Source organism: Dasypus novemcinctus, chromosome 5, assembly GCF_030445035.2.
Source record: "Dasypus novemcinctus isolate mDasNov1 chromosome 5, mDasNov1.1.hap2, whole genome shotgun sequence".
NCBI lineage: Eukaryota > Metazoa > Chordata > Mammalia > Cingulata > Dasypodidae > Dasypus > Dasypus novemcinctus.
The window spans coordinates 60018719-60041030 of NC_080677.1; the positions used below are offsets into that span (position 1 = coordinate 60018719).

Genomic DNA, 22312 nt, shown 5'->3' on the forward strand with positions numbered 1-22312 from the left:
GCTGCACTTTCTTTTGCGCTGGGCGGCTCTCCTTACGGGGCGCACTCCTTGAGCATGGGGCTCCCCTACACGGGGGACACCCCTGCGTGGCAGGGCACTCCTTGCACGCATCAGCACTGCACATGGGCCAGCTGCACATGGGTCAAGGAGGCCCGGAGTTTGAACCACGGGCCTCCCATGTGGTAGACAGACGCCCTAACCACTGGGCCAAGTCTGCCGCCCCCTCTTCCCCACATTAATAACTTCTTTCATTAGTGTGGTACATTCATTGCAATTGATGAACGCATTTTGGAGCATTGCCACTAAGCATGGATTATAGTTTACATTGTAGTTTACGCTCTCTCCCACTCAATTCTGTAGGTTATGGCAGGATATATAATGTCCTGTATCTGTCTTTGTAATGTTATTCAGGTCAATTCCAAGTCCTGAAAATGCCCCCCATATTACACCTCTTTTTCCTTTTCCCTGACTTCAGCACCTTCAATGGCCACTGTCTCCACATCAGTGATATAATTTCTTCCATTGCTAGAATCACAAAAGTCTATAATAGAATACCAGTAAGTCCACTCTAGTCCATATTTTATTCCCCAATCCTGAGGATAAGATTGCCCTACAAAAATCCTTTATCTTTATGGACATTGGCTCAAAAAGAGGTTGAAACCTAAACAGACCAATTACTAAGAAGACATTCAATATATTTTTAAAGATATACTTCTGAAAACAGTCTAGACCCACGTGTTTTTACAGGTGAGTTTGTTTAACTTTTAAAGGGCTGATTATTCTTATGTCATTTGTACAATTTCAGAGTATAGAAAAGAATGGAAAGCTTGCATATCCCTGAAATCAAAGCACGAAAAATGAACACAAAGATAAAATAATAGATCAGTTCATTTATAAATATGTTAGTATCTTAAATAAATATGAGTAAATATAATTCAAGAGTATATATATATATTTTTTTTTTTTAAGATTTATTTTTTTATTTATTTAATTCCCCTCCCCTCCCCCGGTTGTCTGTTTTCTGTGTCTTTTTGCTGCGTCTTGTTTCTTTGTCCGCTTCTGTTGTCGTCAGCGGCACGGGAAGTGTGGGCGGCGCCATTCCTCGGCAGGCTGCTCCCTCCTTCGCGCTGGGCGGCTCTCCTTATGGGTGCACTCCTTGCGCGTGGGGCTCCCCTACGCGGGGGACACCCCTGTGTAGCACGGCACTCCTTGCGCGCATCAGCCCTGCGCATGGGCCAGCTCCACACGGGTCAAGGAGGCCCGGGGTTTGAACCGTGGGCCTCCCATGTGGTAGACGGACGCCCTAACCACTGGGCCAAAGTCCGTTTCCCAAGAGTATATTAAAAGAATAATATACCATAAGTAGGTATGGTTTATTCCAAAAAGGCAAAAATGGTACCATATTAGGAAATCTGTTAATGTAGTTTATGTATTGTTATAAAGTAAGGGAGAAAGATCATATGGTCATTATTAATAGACATGTTAAAATATTTTATTAAATATTCACTATGCATTTTGAGTGGTAACTAAATTTCACAAGGAATAGAAGGGAACATCCTTGTTCTTGTTATTATTTTGAATGTATAAACATTATTTGATGATCAGAAAAAGTATCACTGATTAAAGTTTTGAAAATGAAGATAGTTCTGAAGTTTTTCTCTAGGAAGAGTAGTCAATCAGAAACCACAGTCTCTTTAGAGGAGTTTAAAATAATAATGTATTCAGATTAAAGTTTTCATCTCAAGTGAAGCTAGAGTTTATTTTGAATTGGGGTGAGATGATAAATGTGTGCCCTCACAGTGCCTGCGTATGTCTGTAAACCACTGGAGTGGAACTTCATGGACAGTTTGCACCTGCACTTCTGTTTACAGTGTAGTAGAGAAACAGAGAAGCATTCCTCCAGCTAGAAATATTAATAAAGCAGCAATAGCTTTTTAAACTAAAAACTAAAGAATTAGATACTCTTCTTAGCAAAAATAGTGCCTTCTTTTTGAGGAATACGGGGGATTGAAAATTGTCCAATTATCTTTCCAGGAATGATTGCCTTAATGTCTTTAATTTGATATTTGTTAAGCCCATATTGATCCATGCATAGTGTTGTGATAGGCATTTACAGACATAACCATTGATAAAATCAGGTCCATGTCCTTGGAAGCTAATCATTTTGTGTACTCTGTTATAAAGTATGATTTTCAGGTTGTCAGTAGGATCAGAAAGGTGATGGCATCAGAGCTGGACCTTTAGTGGGACAAGCAGAATTTCCACATTTAGAGAAGGGAATGAAGAGAATAGCGTGAACAATAGCACGGGGGCAGAAACTGTAGAGTATATTTGTAAAATCCAATGGTGATCAACCCTAGCCAAGTATCAGGGTTACCTGAAGAACATAAAAGAAGAAAGAAATCACCAAGGCCCTTAATCCATGGTAATCTAATTCATTGGGGGTGAAATAAGGCCTAGATCCCCATACTTTTCTAAAAGCCCTATAACTGATTCTGAAGAACAGTCAGGGTTGAGAACAAGTGGTAGAGTCTAGTGTGTGACTAGGGTGTAACAAACATGTGAGTAGTGTGAGAAATGATGCTGGAGAGATATTGGAACAAATGATAACTGGAGTAATACTGTTTTGGTATTGTGGGTCTTTTCTTTTCTGTTTGTTATATTATAGCCATCCCTCCACGAGGTAACAATCAGCAATCCCTTAAACAAAACTTGGCCACTTGTGCAAATCAAAAGTAAAAACCTGTTAAATGTGATCAACATTTGATGGTAGCACAACATTGTGGAAGTAATTAACAGCACTGAAATATATATATCTGAATGTGGTTAAAAGGGGAAATGTTAGGTTATATATATGGTAATAGGATACAATTTTTTTAAAGCCATGGAACTGCACTACATAAACATTGAACCCTAAGTTAAACCATGGACTATAATTAATAGTACAATTATAAAATTGTGCTTCCATCAGTATATCAAATATTCCACACCAATGCAAGGTACTAATGATAGAGTGGTATATGGGAGTCCTGTATTTTAGGCATGATTGTTCTGTAAACTGGCAACTTCTTTAATAAAGAAAAAAAAAAACAGGGGAAAAAATAATATCAAGAAGGGGAACAAATACTGTTAAGAATCTTTTTAAAGTGAGATATTGTTGTATAACCACACAGAACTCAAAACAACATCTTATCATCACTCACAAGCCTGCAGGTTGACTGGACTCAGCTTGGGCAGTTCTGCTTGGTGTGATGTTGGCAGGGGCTGCAGTGATCTGGGTTATTGATTGGGCTCAAATGTTCAAGATGGCTCAGTCACATGGCTGGTAGTTGATTCTGGCTGTCATCCAGAGCCTCTTAGGGCATGGCAGCCAGCTTCCAATAAGAAGCATCTCAAGAGCAAGTATTCGAAAGGCCCAGGCTGTAAGACTTCTTATGACCTAGCTTTGGTAGTCCCAGGACATTGCTTCCACTGTATTCTATTAAACAAGCAAGTCACTAAGGCCAACTCAGATTCAAGGGAAGAAAAATGACAGCCGTTTTTGGAGACTTGCTACCACAATCTTTATGCTCCAAGTAAGATAGTATCAAAATACATAAAGCAGAATTCCAGGAAATTTTAATAGACTTCAACAAAAATACAGTTAGAAAAAATAATGATAAAAGGGATCTGAATAATATAAAATGCTTATATAATAGATTTATGTGAACTTCTTATCTAACATTAAACAATACATCCTCTTTTCAGGCTTCCCTGAAATATCTGGCCTGCTCCAAAAAAACACTTGAAAAACCCCTATATACTCTAGATCTAGCATTTTTATAGTTAATGTGTTTTTCTCACCTTTCAACCTCGAAGAAATAATTACACGTTTGTTTGTTTCATCTGTTATTATACCCTGCTCTTTTTAAATGGTATTCCTACCATTTTGAAATCCCTTTCCCAGATTAATTTTTTTACACATAATCTAAACAGTTATAGGTGCATATTCTCTCAAGTTTTTCCCTATTTTTGTTTTGTTTTCTGAAAGGGTGGTACTGAAGGGGGACTTTGTTTGATTCCCCACATCTCATGATAAAAGCAGCTTGACTTATCCCGGGTGCTCTGTAGGCTTCAGGGTCACCATCCAGCAGCCACTGGAATTATCTAATTTCCCAATAATACTGACCTAGGAATTGAGCTGGGATCACTGCCATCACCTTTTTTCCATGTTTGTGTATGTATGTATAGATGTATGTATGTGTATATATATTTAAGCCCCCTAAGAAAACAATCATAGTTTTAAGATAAGAATTTTTTAGTCTGCTTTTCTTTCTAAAACTTGTTATTTGCCATCCTAGTCTGATGCACAGTCTAAAGTGGGAACCCAGGTTGTGGTGGTGATGTAATTTCCTGGCTGGTCAGCAATGAGTACTGTTTACTTATTGCTTCTATGTCAGGGTCCCCAAATGATTTATAGGAGTTCTTTCCTAACTGGATCTTGGCCTTAAACTACCTGGGATGAAGGGTTAAGTAGACAGCGGTCTTCCTCAGTAACACTCAGATCTCCTTGCCATTGCAGGTCGTCACGCTGTGGTACAGAGCTCCAGAAGTCCTGCTTCAGTCCAGCTATGCCACCCCCGTGGACCTCTGGAGTGTTGGCTGCATATTTGCAGAAATGTTTCGTAGAAAGTAAGAAATACCTTTTGTTTCACTCTGTTTTTCCTTGGAAAGAGACTGTGGACCTTTGGAGTGGCAGCATAGCATTTCTATTTCAAGTAGGGTTATGATAAACAAATCCACTTTTTTCAGTCTATCACTTCCAGGCCTATCATGAAATTGCCTTCTCAGTGCCCCAATGCAGTTTTGTAGGACTGTAGCTTCCAGCTCTTGGAAACTTTGGAAAAGAGCACATCAGTGTTCTTACAGTTTACGTTTGCTTTTGTCAATGATGACAGGACATTGTAAGCATGCAGCATATTATGGTATTTTTTTTAGTGAAGGAATATCCTTAAGTTGTGGACTTTGTCCATGGGAGAAGGGCAGGATTGTTAAATATATGGAAATTTTGATGGTGAGAATAGTTGAAAAGACAGAATTGGGGGTTTGAAAAGGAAATTGGCAAGGAGGGTGTCAGTACTATTTTAAATACTTCAAAATGCCGTCATGTCGAGGAGAGGTTATACATAATTGGGGCACTAGGTTGGGCAGTACCAGGACTAAGGATATGGAAATTATAGAAATAAAGATTTTTACTCAGAAGGGAACAGTTATCCAAAGAGATGACCAGGGTCTGCGAAAATAGTGCCTTCTCTCATTGTGTGTCCAGAAGAGGCTGGGCCCCCACATGTGACATGTTTCCAGGGGCATTCATAGAGTAGGTGGGTGGACTGTGAGACCTCCAGGACCCCGCAGACACTGGAAATCTCTGATTCACTTTGTTTGATTTCAAGTCACAAGAAATAGCCAAACAGTGTAGTAAAGATCCATACCTTGGTTCAGCCTGGTCAAAATTAAACAGGGAACTAATTGTAATCTAATCTCTTTTTTCTTTTCTATTTTTTTATTTCCCTGGGGAAAATGTGTTGGGAAGTTGAGTATGTTCACGTTGGACACATTAAAAATATAGCTGCTTTCATAGCTTACTCACAAGGAGAAGGAATGGTCAATCATTTCTTGTTTATTTGTTGTAACCAAATAAAGCTTTGTACATGTAATATGTGTGCGGATTTGTTTCTACAACTCAGCTAATTCATCTGTAGCTTACAATGGAAGAGTCCAGAAGGGGATCATGGCAAGGAAATAAGAGTACACAAATGTTTAGCGCAGGTCTATGGTGTGCCAAGGAAAGATACAAATCTGTTCCCTTAAGTTACCTTAGTTAACGCTCAGAGGAAACCAAGAAGGCGTGGTAAATTTATTTGTGTAAGGTAAAGGAGCTAGAAGGTAGCTGGGATGTGATTCAGAAGGAAGCCTTGGTGCTTCAAATCCAGTACTAGTTTTCTACTAGGAAGGAGAGGGGAAAAGTAATACTGAATTCAGCTGCAGTGCTTGCCCAACCCATCTGAATAAGTGGTTCTCAAAGTGAGGTCCCCAGGCCACCAGCCTCAGTATCACCTGGGACTTTTAGAAATGCAGCTTCTCAGACCTCACCCTAGACCTCCTGGATCGGAACTCCTGGGGGTGGGGCACAGCAACCTGTGTTTTAACAAGCCCTTCTCCAGGTCATCCTGATAAACAGGCTGTGAGAACCATTGGTTGAATGGCAGGGATCACCTGGGCACTTCTTAAAAGTGCAACTCCCAGGCCTCGCCCTTGAGATTCTGACTCATTACTGGTTTGAGGCCAGGATTCTTGTTTTAAAAGTGCCTCAGGTAATTATTTTTATTCAGCAACTGTGGGAAACACTGGGTTAAAGGTATATGGTCAGAACCAGGATCATTTGTCAGTAGAGCAAGATGGGAGTTGGGGTGGTCATTCCAATTTACCCCAGGAATAACTGGGTACAGCTGAGCAATGTTTATTGAAAGTACACTTACGCATTATTACCCTTACATGTAATGTAATGTAAATATGAAGTCCTTCTTTTGGCCTGGAGTTGGGTAATAAATTATTTTTCAGTAGTACAGATTTTGAATACCAGCCATAATTGATGTTAAAACCAGCATTTTTTTAAATAATGCTAAAAAAAAGATGAAATTTAAGATGTGTAGATTTGAATATTCACTAGTAAGGAAATGGTTTTTTGGTGTGTGTGTGTGTTTTTTGTTTTGTTTTGTTTTGTTTTGTTTTTCAGTATAAGCAGTCCCCACCAATGGAACAGTTGTGACCAGAATTTCATTTTTAAAGCATTAGAAACATTTTCCCACGGAAGTGAAAATATTATTGGTAATCCAGTTCCCAGCCTAGTTTGTAGAATCCTGAAACATCATTCTAATTGTGCTAATGCACCAAAACATATTCTCTATTTATAACATTGTGTCATGGAAAAATTCTTTCTGTGTTCCATCCAAGATAGCGGGAATACTCCTCTCTCTACCCCAGCATTGTTCCTGGGAAGGGGGCCTCAAATGTTGGAGGACCAGAGAAAGACTCCTTTGACAATAGTGGCAAAACTTTAGCTTCAATTTGTTGGAAGAGTGAGATATTGGGTAGAGACTCATCGACTTTTCAAATGTGTATAAAGAGATTGCCTCCTCTCCTTGAGTCCTGCACAGAGGTAGTAAATTGAGAAATAAAAGAGATGAAAGCAATATCAGAATCCAGACCGTGTTCCTTTTTTTTTTTTTAACAAATCTATTTTATTGATACATATTAATAAAGGATAAATCTATCCAATGTGTACAGTCAGTGGTATTCATTATAATCACATAGTCATGCATTCATAACTCAATAATTATTAGAGCATTTTCATTCCTATAATCATAAAAATAAAAAACAAAAACTAATCACCTCTCAATCTGTGTATGCTTTGCCTGCTATTCTATTAATTTTTCTCTAGATTTTTGTGTTAATATTTTCTAAAAACAGTCCTATATATTCAATATTACCAATATTTGTATTTCACAGGAGGTTTCACTAAATTATACAGTCCCATGTTAACATTTTTTAGCATTCCTTCTAGCAATATACATGTTCTGGACTTTCATTTTCAACCATGGCATACCCATATATTAGTTCTGCTAGTTACACACACATCATTTCTATTTTCTTCCAAAGATTTATAAACAACTTCTTTACCAATTCTGCACAAATTAACCCTCAGCTTTCCATCCTCTTTTTTTTATTGTCTAGTGACCTGTATTCTAATTATTATTAACTCCATGAGTTTATGCAATATATCTAATTCATAATAGCTCATATTTACAGTATTTGTCCATTTGTGTCTGGCTTACTTCACCAACATAATGTCTTCCAGGATCATCCACGTCATATGCTTCACAACTTCATTCTTTCTTAGAGCTGCATAATATTCCATTGTTGTGTATACACCCAATTTGTTTATCCTTTCATCAGTTAATGAATACCTGGGTTGTTTCCATCTTTTGGCAATTGTGAATAACACTACTATGAACATCAGTTTACAGATGCCTCTTCATTTCACTGCTTTCAGTTCTTCTGGATATATACCTAGTAACGGTATTGTCAGGTCACATGGCAAGTCTTTATTAAACTTCCTTAGGAACTGGCAAACAGTGTTCCACAGCCATACCTCTCTACATTCCCACCAACAGTAAAAAAGCATTCTTATATCTCCAAATGCTTTCCAACACTTGTAATTTTCTGACTTTTTAATAGTGGCCATTCTAATAGGTGTGAAATAATATGTCATTGTAATTTTGATTTGCATTTTGCTAATAGCTAGTGGTCTTGAACATTTTTTCGTATACATTTTTGCCACTTGTATTTCTTCTTTAGTAAAATGTCTATTCAGATTTTTTACGCATTTTTAATGGGTATTTCTCTCTTTATTGTTGAGTTTATCTCTTTATATATCATGGATATTAAACCCTGATCAGATATATGATTTCCAAATATTTTCTCCCATTGAGTCAGCTACCTTTTCTCCCTTTTGACAAAGTCCTATGAGGGGCCAAGTGTTTAATTTTGAGGAGGTCCCATTTATCTATTTTTGTTGTTGTTGCTTATACTTTGGGTTTAAGGTTAAGAAACACTGCCTACCACAAGATCTAGACAATGTTTTCCTACATTTTCATTTAGGCAGTTTATGGTATTGCCTTTATATTTAGGTCCTTGATCCATTTTCAGTTAATATTTGTTTAAGGTATAACATGGATGTGGATGTCCAGTTCTCCCCACACCATTTGTTGAAGAGACTATTTTGTTCTTTTAACATGGGCTTGACAGGTTTGTCAAATACTAGTTGGCTGTAGAGGTGAGGGTTTATTTCTGGACTCTGAATTCTATTCCACTAATTAATATTTCTGTGTTTATGCCAATACCATGCTTTTTGACTGCTGTAGCTTTGTAGTATGTTTCAAGGTCTGGTACTGAAAGTCCTCCCACATCACTTTTCCTTTTTAGAATGCTTTTGGCTCTATGGGTATACATTCTCTTTCAAATAAATTTGGTAATTGCCTTTCCTATTTCTGTAAAATAGGCTGTTGGAATATTTATTGGTATTGCATTGAATCTGTAAATCAGTTTGGGTAGGATTGACATCTTCATGATACTTAGTCTTCCAATCCATGAACATGGAATGTCTTTTCATTTAAGTCTTCTTTGATTTTTTTTTTTTGGGGGGGGGCAGCATTCTTTCATAGTTTTCTGAATATAGGTCCTGTATTTTGTGTGTTAAATTCCTCCCCACCCCAGTTGTCTGTCCTCTGTGTCCATTCACTGTGTGTTCTTCTATGACCGCTTCTATTCTTATCAGCGGCACTGGGAATCTGTGTTTCTTTTCGTTGCGTCATCTTGTTGTGTCAGCTCTCCGTGCATGCAGCACCGTTCTTGGGCAGGCTGCACTTTCTCTCACGCTAGGTGGCTCTCCTTACGGGGCACATTCCTTGTGCGTGGGGCTCCTCTACACGGAGAACATCCCTGCATGGCACAGCATTCCTTGCGCGCATCAGCACTGCACATGGGCCAGCTCCACACGAGTCAAGGAGGCCCGGGGTTTGAACCACGGACCTCCCATGTGGTAGGCGGATGCCCTATCCATTCGACCAGGTCCGCTTCCCATCTTGGGTTAAATTGATTCCTAGGTATTTGAGTCTTTTTGTTGCTATTGTAAATGGAATTTTTTGTTCCTTATTTCCTCCTCAAATAGTTCAGTGTTAGTGCACAGAAGCATTAGTGATTTTTTTGTGTGTTCATCTTGTATCCTTCCACCTTGTTGAGCTCATTCATTGGCTCAAATACCTTTGTCTTAAGACATTTCAGAATTTTCTAAATATAGGATCAAGTTATCAGCAAATAGAGTTTTACTTCCTCTTTTCCTACTTGGATGCCTTTTATATCTTTTTCCTGTCTAATTGCTCAATGTAGAATTTCCAGTACAATACTGAATAACAGTGGTGATGACAGTGGGTATCCTAGTCTTGTTCCTGATCTAAGAAGAAAGTTTTCAGCCTTTACCCATTGTGTGCAATGTTGGCTGTGGATTTTTCATATATGCCCTTTGTCATATTGAGGAATTTCCTTCTATTACTATCTTTCTAAGAATATTTATCAAGAAAAGATGCTGGATTTTGTCAAATGCTTTTTGTGCATCAATTGAGATGATCGTATGTGTACTTTTCCTTCAATTTGTTAATGTGGTATAGTACGTCAATTGATTTTCTTATGTTGAACCATTCTTGCATACCACTTGGTCATGGTGTACATTTTTTATGTACTTTTTAAATGCTATTGGATTCTATATGCAAGTATTTTTGAGAATTTTTTCATCTATGTTCTTTAGAGAGATTAGTCTGTAATTTCTCTTTTTTAAGAATACATGGTGTTTTTTTCTCTTCCTCTCCCCCTCCCGCACCCTACTGTTTTTGCTGTCTGTGTCCATTTTCTGTGTGATCTTCTGTTTCTGTTTCTTCTTTTTTTGTCTTCTCATCTTTCTCCTCTAGGATTAACTGGGATTCAATTCTGGGGACCTCTGATGTGGAGAGAGGTTCCCTGTCAATTACACCACCTCAGTTCCTGGTCTCTGCTGCACTTCACCTTAAGATTCTCCCCTTCATCTCTCTCTTGTTGCATCATCATCTTGCTGCATGACTCACTTGCAAGGGCACTGGCTCACCATGTGGGCACTTGGTTTGCCATGTGGGCACTTGAGTAGGCACTCGTGTGGGCATTCAGCTCACCACGCAGGCACTCAGCTCACCACATGGGCACTTGGCTCACTGCTCAGGCACTCTGCTCACTACACAGGCACTGGCTCACCATGCAGGCACTGTTTCTCTTCTTTTTCACCAGGAGCCCCAGGGATCAAACCCAGCTCCTCCCATATGGTAGACAGAAGCTTTATCACTTGAACCACATCTGCTTCCCAATTTTCTTTTCTTTAGTGTCTTTTTTTTTTTTTAAGATTTATTTCTCTCCCCTTCGCCCCCCACCCTGGTTGTCTGTTCTCTGTGTCTATTTGCTGCTTCTTCTTTGTGTGCTTCTGTTGTTGTCAGCAGCATGGGAATCAGTGTTTCTTTTTGTTGCGGCATCTTGTTGTGTCAGCTCTCCGTGTGTGCAGCACCATTCCTGGGCAGGCTGCACTTTTGTCGCACTGGGCAGCTCTCCTTACGGGGCACACTCCTTGCGCGTGGGGCTCCCCTACACGGGGGACACCCCTGCGTGGCAGGGCACTCCTTGTGCACATCAGCACTGCACATGGGCCAGCTCCACACGGGTCAAGGAGGCCTGGGGTTTGAACCATGGACCTCCCATGTGGTAGACAGACACTCTAACCGCTGGGCCAAGTCTGCTGCCTGTAGAGTCTTTATATAACTTTGGTATTAGGATGATGTTGGCTTCATAAAATGTGTTGGGTAGTTTTTCCTCCTCTGCATCTTTTTGGAAGAGTTTAGACAGAATTCATGTTAATTCCTCTCAATGCTTAGTAGAATTCACCTGTGAAGACTTCTGGTCCTGAACTTTTGTTAGGAAATTTTTGATAACTGATTCAATCTCTTTAAGTGTGATTGGTTTGTTAAGTTCTTGTATTTCTTGTAGAGTCATTATAGGTTGTGCATTTCTAGGAATTTGTCCATTTCATCTAGGTTTTCTAGTTTGTGGGCATAGTTTCTCATAATATCCTTTCATGATCCTTTTTTTTTCTGTAGGGTCAATCATAACTTCCCTTCCCCCTTCATTTTCTGATTTTATTTATTTGCAGCTTCTCTCTTTTTTTTTTTCTTTGTTAGTCTAGCCTAAGCGTTTGTCCATTTTGTTGATCTTCTCAAAAGAACCAACTTTTAGTTTAGTTGGTTTTCTTTTTTTGTTCTCAATTTCATTTATTTCTTCTCTAATCTTTGTTCTTTCTTTCCTCCTGCCTGCCTTGGGAATGCTTTGATCTTCTTTTTCTAGTTTCTGCAGTTGCTCAGTTAGATCTTTGATTTCAGCTTTTTCTTTTTTCTTTGATCCACTGATTTTTTTAGGAGTGTGTTGTTTAGCCTCCACAGATTTGCAAATTTTCCCCTTTCCCATTTCTTACTGATTTCCAGTTTCATTCCATTATGAAATGAGAAGGTGCGTACAATTTCAATCTTTTTACTATTTTTTTAGACCTGCCTTGTGACCTAATGTGTGGTCTATTCTGGAGAAAGATCCATTAACACTCAAGAATGTATAACCTGCTAGTTTAGAATGCAAAGTTTTGTATATGTCAAATAGGTCTGGCTTGTTTATCATACTGTTCAAGTTCTGTTTCCTTGTTGATCTTCTGTCTATCTGTTCTATCTAATGATTTGAGTGGGGTGTTGAAGTCTCCAATGATTATTGTAGAGATGGCTCTTTCTCCCTTCAGTTTTGCCATTTTTGTCTCATGCAGCTTCTACTCAAGGACTTTCTGTTGAGATTTTTTTCCTGTGCCACTCTCTCTTCCGGATGGTGTCCACCTTTCCCTTGGTGTCCTAACCCTAGACCATTTGTTTCCAAACCATTTTTGCCTGTCTTCTCATTATTTTTCTGGAAGAAAAGAGAGTCCCATGTCTTTCTAATCAGTCAACTTTCTGAAAGTCCAGAAACTGAACCATATTAATATTTTATCCTACCACTTTGCTGAACTCATCTGTTATTTCTAGTTGCTTTGTTGTGGATTTTTCAAGAGATTCTAGATATAGGATCATATCATCAGTAAATAGTGAATGTTTTATTTCTTCCTTTCCAATTTGCAAGCCTTTTATTTCATTATCTGGCCTAATTGCTCTGGCTAAAGTTTTGGTAACATACTCTCTGTTTTTGTTTGTCTTCGAAAACTTTAAATTCACCCTCATTTTTGAAGGACAGTTTTGCCATGTAAAAACTTCTTGGCTGGCAGTTTTTCTTTTTGAGTACCTTAAATTCATCATTCCACTGTCTTCTCACCTCCATGGTTTCTTATGAGAGGTCGGCACTTAATCTTATCAAGTTTCTCTTATATGTGATGCATTGCTTTTCTCCTGCTGCTCTTTATCAGTGGTATTTGTCATTCTGAATTATACATGCCTCAGATTTGGATTTATTCTGTTGTTGTGCATTGTCATTCTTGAATTTTAAGTCTTTCTTAAGGGGTGAGAAATTTTCAGGCATTATTTCCTAAAATATTCTTTCTTCCCTTTTTCCTTTCTTTTCTCCTTCTGGGACACCTGTGACATGTATGTTTTGCATTTCATGTTGTCATTTAATCCCCTGAGAGCTCTGTTCAATTTTTTTCCTTTTCTTTTTTATATTCTCCTGTTTTTTCAAGTTCAAATGTTCTGCCCTTGATTTCAGTCATTCATTTTTCTGCCATTTCAAATCTGCTGTAATATGCCTCTAATGTATTTTTTTTTAATTAATTTTATTTCTCTCTCTCCCCTCTCCCCCGTTGTTTGCTCTCTGTGTCCATTTGCTGTGTGTTTTTCTGTATCCGCTTGCATTGTCAGGCGGCACCAGGAAACTGCATCTTTTTTTTGTTGCATCGTCTTGCTGTGTCAGCTCTCTGTATGTGTGGTGCCACTTCTGGGCAGGCTATGCTTTTTTCACGTGGGGCAGCATTCCTTGTACGTGGGCCACCCCTACGCGGGGGCACCCCTGCATGACACAGCATTCCTTGCACATGGCAGGACTGCAGGTGGGCCAGCTCACCACATGGGTTAGGAGGCCCTGGGTATCGAACCCTGGACCCTTCGTATGGTAGGCAGACGCTCTATCAGTTGAGCCCCATCCATTTCCCTAATATATTTTTAATCTCATTCTTTGTGTCTTTCATTCCCCTAAGCTCTGTTACTTTTCTTTTTAGGCTTTCTAATTGTTTTTTGCTCCCCCAGTTTCTTCTTAATATCCTTTACCCGTTCAGCCATATTTTTCTTCAATTCCTTGAGATTGTGTGATTATCATTGGTTAGTTGTCTTAAATCCTTTGTCTCATCAGGATTTTTTGTTTGTTCCTTTAACTGGACCATGTCTTCTTGTTTCTTAGCATGACTTGTAATTTTTTTGTTATTGATATCTAGGCATCTGATTTTGCTGATGAATTTACTATGGCAATCAGTTTCTGTCTCTTTACTAGTTGTTTTCTTTTATGGCTCTTCTTTGATTTTTGGTTCAACTTATTTTATGTCTTTAAATTTGCCCCACTTAAGTTTTTAGAATAGGGCCAGGGACTCACTAATTGGGTGCAGATCAGAATCCAAGGGGTCTGAGACATGAGAGAGTCCGAAAAGCGGTTTTTCTTCCTGCACTTTCCCAGCCTATGAGCACTTGGCCCTCTTTGGTGAATCAGTCCTTGGATATGTCTCTTTCAACCTCCACTTGTCTGTGATTCTGGTCTGGCTAGAGCTGAAACTCAAAACTGGCTCTATTGGCCAAACTCACTGAAGAGAAACCACTCTCTACCCTCCTCCACACCCTCTCTCTTCCCTGGGAGGAAGACATCTGTTCCCCTCTCAGTTGATTGCAGTGAGCCATGGGTTTTACCCAGGCTTTTTTCCTTGAGGGTGGGGAATGGATGCCATTGCCAGCTGTGAGGATAGTAACCCACAGTTTCATTTTGGCTTGTCTCTCTGTCCCTCACCCTCCTTGATGATGTGCAGCACTCTCCTTGTCTGCAGATCCCCAAAACAGCTCCTTCAGACAGTGTTTTACCTTTCTTCTGTTTTTATTGTTAGAGAGTTGAGCCCTGCCACACTACTTCTACTCCATCTTGCCAGAATCCCCAGTCTTGACCTGCTTTTTGCAGTGCCCAGCTGAGAATTCATAAGCCATAGACTAAAAGACAGACTTTCTAAAGCCTAAGTCAGGGAATCTTTGTATGTGTCTACTCTGGGTTCTTACTAAGGCAGTAATTACCAAATTTTCATCATCTCTTTATTACCTTCTTTGCTTTAGCTGTTTTCTTATACTAGCTGTGCCATGATTTAATTTTTAACTATGCTAAATCAATACATTTTTCAAATTTAGCAGCATCCTATGCAAAAATATATAAAATCAGATTTGATGAGCCAAATATATAACTACTACAGTTTTTTTAAAACTTGGTCCATGTTCAACCCCTGAAATCATCTCCTATATCACAAGTGGTGTGTGTAACAAGTTAGAAATCCTGTAACAGGGTGTTTTCATTCAGATTACACATAATTTACTGAGTCACTACTATATGCTTGGACTTACTTCTCTAGGGATAATTTGAATCCTAGTGGAGGAAAGAGGCATTACTTGTACAATCAGTTAATTAACTAGAGCTGCGGTAACTGCCACGAAGAAGAATAGGATACTTTGAGTGGGTATGATTAGAAGACCATTTTCAAGGCATAAGAAAGACTTCTCAGTAGAAGCCTAGAAGTCAGGATTAACCTCCTTAGAAGTCACAACTTATTTAGATATGTAAAAACTCTTGAGGAAGAATAATTTTTGCGTCAGTAAGGCTCACCATCTTCTATGACCTAGGGAAAATGAAAGGAAGCAAAGGGAATTAACACTTCTCTGTTGTGGGACAGTACCAAGGTTGGGCCTTTCATTTGCACTATCTTATTAAGCCCACATTGTGAAGGCTGTTATCCAGAGTTTACAGATAATGGTCCAGAGTCTTCCAAAAAGAGGGTAGTTTATCCATGATCACACTGTTATTAAATGGCTATGTGACTCTGTAGCATTTTGTTCTTCTACGATACCATGTTATTGCCCTTGCTGTTGTTTGACCTAAGAAGCCATATGTATTTTTGGAATGTTTTGTGCATTGTTGTAACATAGCAGCAGTGATATTTTAGAGATGTCAAGCAGACCACACTTTAATACCCTTAATTTCCCATGTTTACTATACTGGAAAAGTTGACCAATTCTCTGTCATATTAAGAAAGTACATGCCTTCTGTTCTAAAACTGAATATGTAGGAAATATGACTCACTAAAAAGAGTCTGAGGGCAGATGGCTGATAAAGAGCAAGGGAGTTTAAATACCATTTGTCATTATTATCTGCATTTAATAATTATCCATACTGGTCTACAGAAACATTCTACACAATGGACAAGAGCTATATTTTTTATCTTCCTCCATTTAACTTTTCATCCATGGATAATCCATCTTTATTTCACATTGTTATATTTTAATACTAAAAAAAAATTGTGAATTCAATAAGTAGTGAACTATCCAGATTAAAAGATGTGATGGGGTGGATGGATGGATGAATTTTAAAGTCAAAATCCCACTAATTACAAGTTTTTTTTACTTCATAATAAACTAAATTCACAGTGAACATTCTGGTATCTGTTGGTTGCCTTGTGGTCCTGGACCACTGATGCCTGTGGTTTGAAAGTTATGGAGTTTGCAATTTACAGTGAAGTCATAAAAAAAAATGCATATTTTTAAAAATAAAACATGCTGCAAGTTCTTTGAATATGGAGATTCTGGTAAACAGATAGTAATACTTAGAAGTTCTGAGTTGCCAGCTCTGCTGTTCCCTAGCTAAGAAATGCCAAATGCCACCAGGAAGAGTATAACAAATACAGTCACTGTTAGAAGGAAACAAGCAACACTTCATGGTTATATTGCCCCTTGTATGGTAGCTTCTCTAGGCTTATCGTCATGATTTCTATGAATTAACACCCAGTAGCTGAGAAAGTGACAGTAAAACCATCCTTTGTGGCTGCGTGGTCCATGAGCAAATATATTTAAAATGTCACTGACTGTCTTGCCAATTTTCCCATTGGTTACTTTGTTGGCGTTTCCCAATATTTGAGCACTCTCTTTGGTGACATTGGGGAAACTATGTCCTTAACCGGCTGCCTGGGACAGGACACCAAAGCACTAGAAAGCTAGTCCAACTGTGAGAGGAAGCCCATCACCTCAGGCTAGGTCAGAACACTTGTGTGGAAACCAGAGCACTGGGACTTTCGATTCTTATCTCTTCTTGAATATCTTCCTGGGCCTTTTTTTTTTTTTTTTAAGATTTATTTTATTGCTTTATCTCCACCCCCACCCCCTCATCCCCGTTGTCTGCTCTCTGTGTCCACTCGCTGTCTGTTCTTCTGTGTCTGCTTGCACCTTCAGTGGAACCAGGAAACTGCATCTGTTCTTTGTTGCATCATCTTGCTGCGTTAGCTCTCCATGTGTGCAGCACCACTCCTGAGTGGGCTCCGCTTTTTTTTTTTTTTTTTTTTTTTTTCACATGGGTTGGCTCTCCTTGTAGGGCACACTCCTTGTGTGTGGGGCGCCCCTGCGTGGCACGGCACTCCTTGCATGTGGCAGCACTGCGCATGGGCCAGCTCAACACACAGGTCAGGAGGCCCTTGGTATCGAACCCTGGACCCTTAAATATGATAGGCAGATGCTCTATCAGCAGAGCCATGCCTGCTTCCCCCTAGGCCTTATTTTTATTTCTTTAAAGAGCCGGTCAAATGGGAAGGACTAAAGGGGAGTGTATCCTTGAACTAGGAAATATCCACAATGGTACCCAGGAAAGAGACTGCTCTTAGTTGGACAGTGTATACAGGACAGCTCCAAATTAGAGCTGAATACTTTTAATACAATCGATCTTGATTTTTTTTTTAATCATAATGAGTATCTTTAACATGAATTTGAAAAACAGACCTGTTATCATGACATATACTGAGAAGCTGCTGTGAGGCCTGGCCTTCCCCTGAGCTCTGCAGCCCTCCAGCACCTCAACCCATTGCCACCCCAGATTTGGCCCCCTGGGTCTACGTTTTTTATGGTCTTCTCCACAAACTAGATTTTATCTTACTGCTCTTCTACCATTCTGCCATCACACCCTTCCCGCCTATTTCCCAAGACATTGCTTCCCTCTTAACAGCAATTACTCGTCCATTGTTTTTTCCCCTGTGCCATCCCTGTTCTGAGCAGCCAACAACCCTTTGCCTGACTCTCCTCTCTCTCTCTCTGTGTTAATCCTTTCTACTATGCCTCTTAGAATCCCTGTTCTGTGGCAACAAGTTTCCCTGCTTCCCTAAACGTTTCCTCCCAGGCTCTTTTTCAAGGTAACTAAAAACAGGCCTTTTTCCATAGATGCTCTGTACTCCCTGAGAAGACAATTGAGATATTCTTGGCCATCTGCTGTTTGGGGCATTATTCTGCCAAAGCCGCTCAACTTCTTTTTTTTTTTTAATTTCCTCTCCCGCCTTGCTGCTTGCTTGCTGTCTGCTCTCTGTATCCATTTGCTGTAGGCTCTTCTGTGTTCTCACTTGTCTCCCTTCTTTTTGTTGAATCACCTTGCTGAGTCGGCTCTCCAAGGCGTCTGTGGGCCAGTCGGTGCTCCGCAACATGCCAGCAAGCCTGCCTTCTCAAGGAGGCCCCAGGATGCAAACTGAGGGCCTCTCATATCAGGAGCTTGTCTGATTGAGCCATAGCTGCTTCCCTCTCAACTTCTTTTTACCATCCTCTTACAATGCCCTCTCCCCAGTGTTAACTCTATCACCTGCTGATTTTCAGGACGAGTTATTTTTTAGCATAAAACATCTCAATTCAGAGTAGCCACATTTTAAATGCTCAGATGATGCAGGTGTACTAGATTGGACAATGCAGATCTGAACTATAAAATAAAAAGATAAGAAAAGGCCAACTTTCCATTTATTGGAAAGGGAAAAGAAAACCAGTCAGTATTCTTTTACCATAACTTTATTGGTTTCTATCTCCTTTGTTGTCTTTTTTAGTTTGGGTGGGGGCTATAGACGTTGGAGTCCTTGTATCTTGAACTAACACTGAACTGAGGGTGATGCAACCACTTACCCGGAATTAGTCTTGATAGAGCACCCAACTGCAAGCCTATCATCACTGACAAATCTTCCCCAATATGTCCTCTTTTTTAAATGCTTGTTTCTGTGGTGTCTTACTCTACAATGCCACTTTCAGGAACAAGAATTGCTGAGGAAAGGAGTAAGTTAAAGGATCTAGATGCCTGTTAGCTTTTTTTCTTTCTTTTTTTTAACCAAAAGTAAAATAGTCTATTTGTACAGAAGTCCCATCCAAAATCACCTTCCAAATCTAGCCCTCTGGATATGTTCATTGTTGCAGATTCAGTTGTCTATATGTGTGTTTTTGCATACATATATACATACACATACCTATAAATTTCTCTCATAGTAATGGGTTTATCCTATACACTTCTTCTGTGCATTGTTTTATTCACTTTATTTAATACATTATGGCCCTCTTTCCATGTCAGTACATAGGCATCTCACTTGTACCTTTAAACTGCTGAATAATTGTCAGTTTATTTGTTTCATTATTTAACTAATTCCCTATTAACGGACATTTAGGGTTGGTTGCTTGGTTGGTTGGTTTTTGTCCTATTATCAGCCATGCTTATTCTGTGGAACATTTATCCAAGAATTTCTGTATGGTAAATTCCAGAAGTGAAATTACAGGGTCAAATACCATGCATTTATTCTGCTAGCTACACAAAATTATCCTCCAAAAATTTTCAAGTAAACTGTTTTCAGTGTAAGGTGGGAAGTAGGATTGAGATTGTCAAAGATTAAGAAAGGTTGTTAAAGGTAAAACAAGACAGTAACTCTTGTGTAGGCCTTGGCTACCTCTTGTACCTCTGTTTTAAAATATCAAGGGAAAACCATGTGTGAACATGGTAGTTTGTATAAAAACTGTTGTTAAGCTTGGTTTGAAGTGTAAGAGGCTCCTTTCACTGCGGGTTTCCTTTTCATCGGTTGAGTAACAATAGGGAAGGAATGACCTTCATTTTGTCAGTTAAAAACAAATTATCTTAAGAGAAAATCCCCAGCAGTTATTTAGACCAGTTTTTCCCAGTGCACAGGCAGGGTAAAGATCATCCTGCAGCATTCCATGGTGCCTAGGCTTGGAGAAAAATGCATTCTTGTGTTCTGATCATCCTTCCAAACAAGATATAGAATCTAGGGCTCTCTCTTTATATCCTCCTTCCTTCTTATTCGCTAGAACTCATCCTTCTCCACTTCAGATTTGCCTCTGAATCCACTCACTGAAACAACTCTGGAAGCCCTTGCTTGCATCAGCTTCTTCCTCTGTAAATAGGGGAAGAAATAGACTACCAATCTCAGGTCTACCTGGTCATGCAGTCTCAGGTCTTCTTGATCTTACCTTTCAACCATTGAGTCAGGTAAAAATACTTGATTTGAGGCATGACGCCACCCATTTTTAATTATAAAACACTGACAGAGAGAGAAAGTAGATATTTTAAATACTGAAAGCCAGTTCTTCCCAGACTAATCTTTTTTTTTTTTAACCAGCCTACTCTTCAATAAGTGGTAAACTTCTCATTCTTGTCTCCTTGCTCTCATGAACGCAAAGTACTTCTCACCCTTACAATATAAAAAGTACAAGGCCTGCACAAAATTATTTTAGCTGAAACTTGGACCTCTGACTGAATTGAGTCTGGCCTTGGTAACTCCTTCAAAACATGATTCAGCATTTACTTTGCCTTTGCAACAAGGCATTTCATATCAATGTAAAATCCTGAGATTTTATCATATGCCTAAATTACTTTCCACTAAGGCACTAAATAGCAACAAATAGTAAGATAAATAAGTGACAAGATTCTACTAGGCCTCGTACTAAAATAATAGGTTGCAGTGACAATCTGTTGGAAACTCCATGAGGCCCATTGCTGTGGGGTGGTCTTTGTGTGTGTGATCCCCTTGCTCCGTTATTTTGCACTGAAGTTCTGCCTTCCTTCTGGGTTTCCCATGGTGGCTGATGATGAGATCTAGCATTTGGTTTACCTGAGAAACATTGGGCATTATATTTTATAGATATAACAGATATTGCTAGTTAATTTTCCTTCTCTCCTTTTCCTCTCTTCTCTCCTTCTGATCTCCTTCTCTTCTCCCGCCCCCTTTTCCCTCTCTTACCCGCCCCTTCCCATTTTAACTATGGGAAATAGAGAGCACTCAGCATGACCTCCTATATCTATGCCGTCTCTGATAATATGTGGCAGTATTGGGTTTCTATTTTGTTGCTCCAGTTTTGTTTGCTAAATTAAGTTTACAGGAGTTAGAATTTACTCAACGGTATTATTAAAGGCTCTTAGCTTAGGGCTGCTGTGTTACATGTGCATGTGTGCTTTTTTAAATCCAGGAATCTTATAAAAGTATTTCAAAATCTTCTTCTGGTTTTCTTATAAACATTTTACAAAGTCTTAATATGAGAAAGAGAAACAAAGGTGTGACAGAGACAGCTAGAAACATGTGGACTGTATTGACTTGCAAATAGAAATATCACAGGGAACAATTTGAAATGGCAGATTTCCAGTGGAAATTAGATTTTACTACCAGCTCTTCTCTTATCACTGGCACAGTCAGGGTTTGCTGAAAATTATCAGTCCAAAACCTGGGAGGAAATCCCAAACTTTGGAAATCAAACATCAGGAGCTTGCCGATATGTTTGAGCCATGTTGCCCAGCTGTTTAATTGGAAATCATTTTACATATGGATATTTCAATATACAGAAGTAATTTGGAAGCCAGTTGCTTTATCTGTTTTCCTTTTCAGAACCATATTGAATTCTCTAGGCATCAGCATCCAATAAAGTTAATTTCAAAGACACTAGATTAAATGGTATATAGCCCCAGTAAAAAAATGACGCTGAACTTAGTTAATGCTTAGACTGTTCTTATTTTTTTTCTCTCAACTGGTACCTTTTATACAGATTGCATAATAACAACCTCTTGTTGCATTACCTCTGTTGAGCCCTCCATCAAAACACATTTAAAAATATTAGGATCTTTTAGTTTAAAATTTTGTTGCGCCCCAGCTGCCCATCTCCCAATTTCTTGCTTAGGACAGAAACATCCTACCTGCACCAAAAACTAAGGATGGCATTGAAATGATTATCAAAATTATTTGAAAGAATTCCCATTTAGCCAGAATTGAATTGAAAAATCCATTTGGTGACTCAGGTTTGTTATATGACCTGGAAATAGGTAGGTAAATCTCTCCCTCCCCCGCTCCTTCTTGTTTCAAAATGCAAACTTGATTTCAATTTGAAATTTGGGCAGCTATTCCCATTACTATTCCTGTCACATTGTCCACAGTATTTTTTATCCTCTGCTACCTGTGTTACATCTTTTCTTCTGTCAGATGAGATATCACAAATCCCTGAAAAATGTAGGTGGAAAGAGATACCTAGACCTCGGGGGTAAGAAAAATGGGATATTTGATAGGTGAAGGACAGAAACACGGGAGACTTGAGAGCAGTATTAGATG

The 22312-nt window shown here is 39.1% G+C and overlaps 1 protein-coding gene across 2 annotated transcripts in view; it reads left to right on the forward strand.

Annotated features, from left to right (window-relative positions):
- The window catches only part of CDK6 (cyclin dependent kinase 6), a 236182-nt gene that overhangs the window by 158673 nt on the left and 55197 nt on the right, over positions 1–22312 (forward strand). For both annotated transcript variants that reach the window (XM_058296973.2, XM_058296974.2), the window contains one exon: positions 4562–4671. In XM_058296973.2, coding sequence (XP_058152956.1) covers positions 4562–4671 — 110 coding nt within the window. The remainder of the gene's footprint in view (positions 1–4561; positions 4672–22312) is intronic.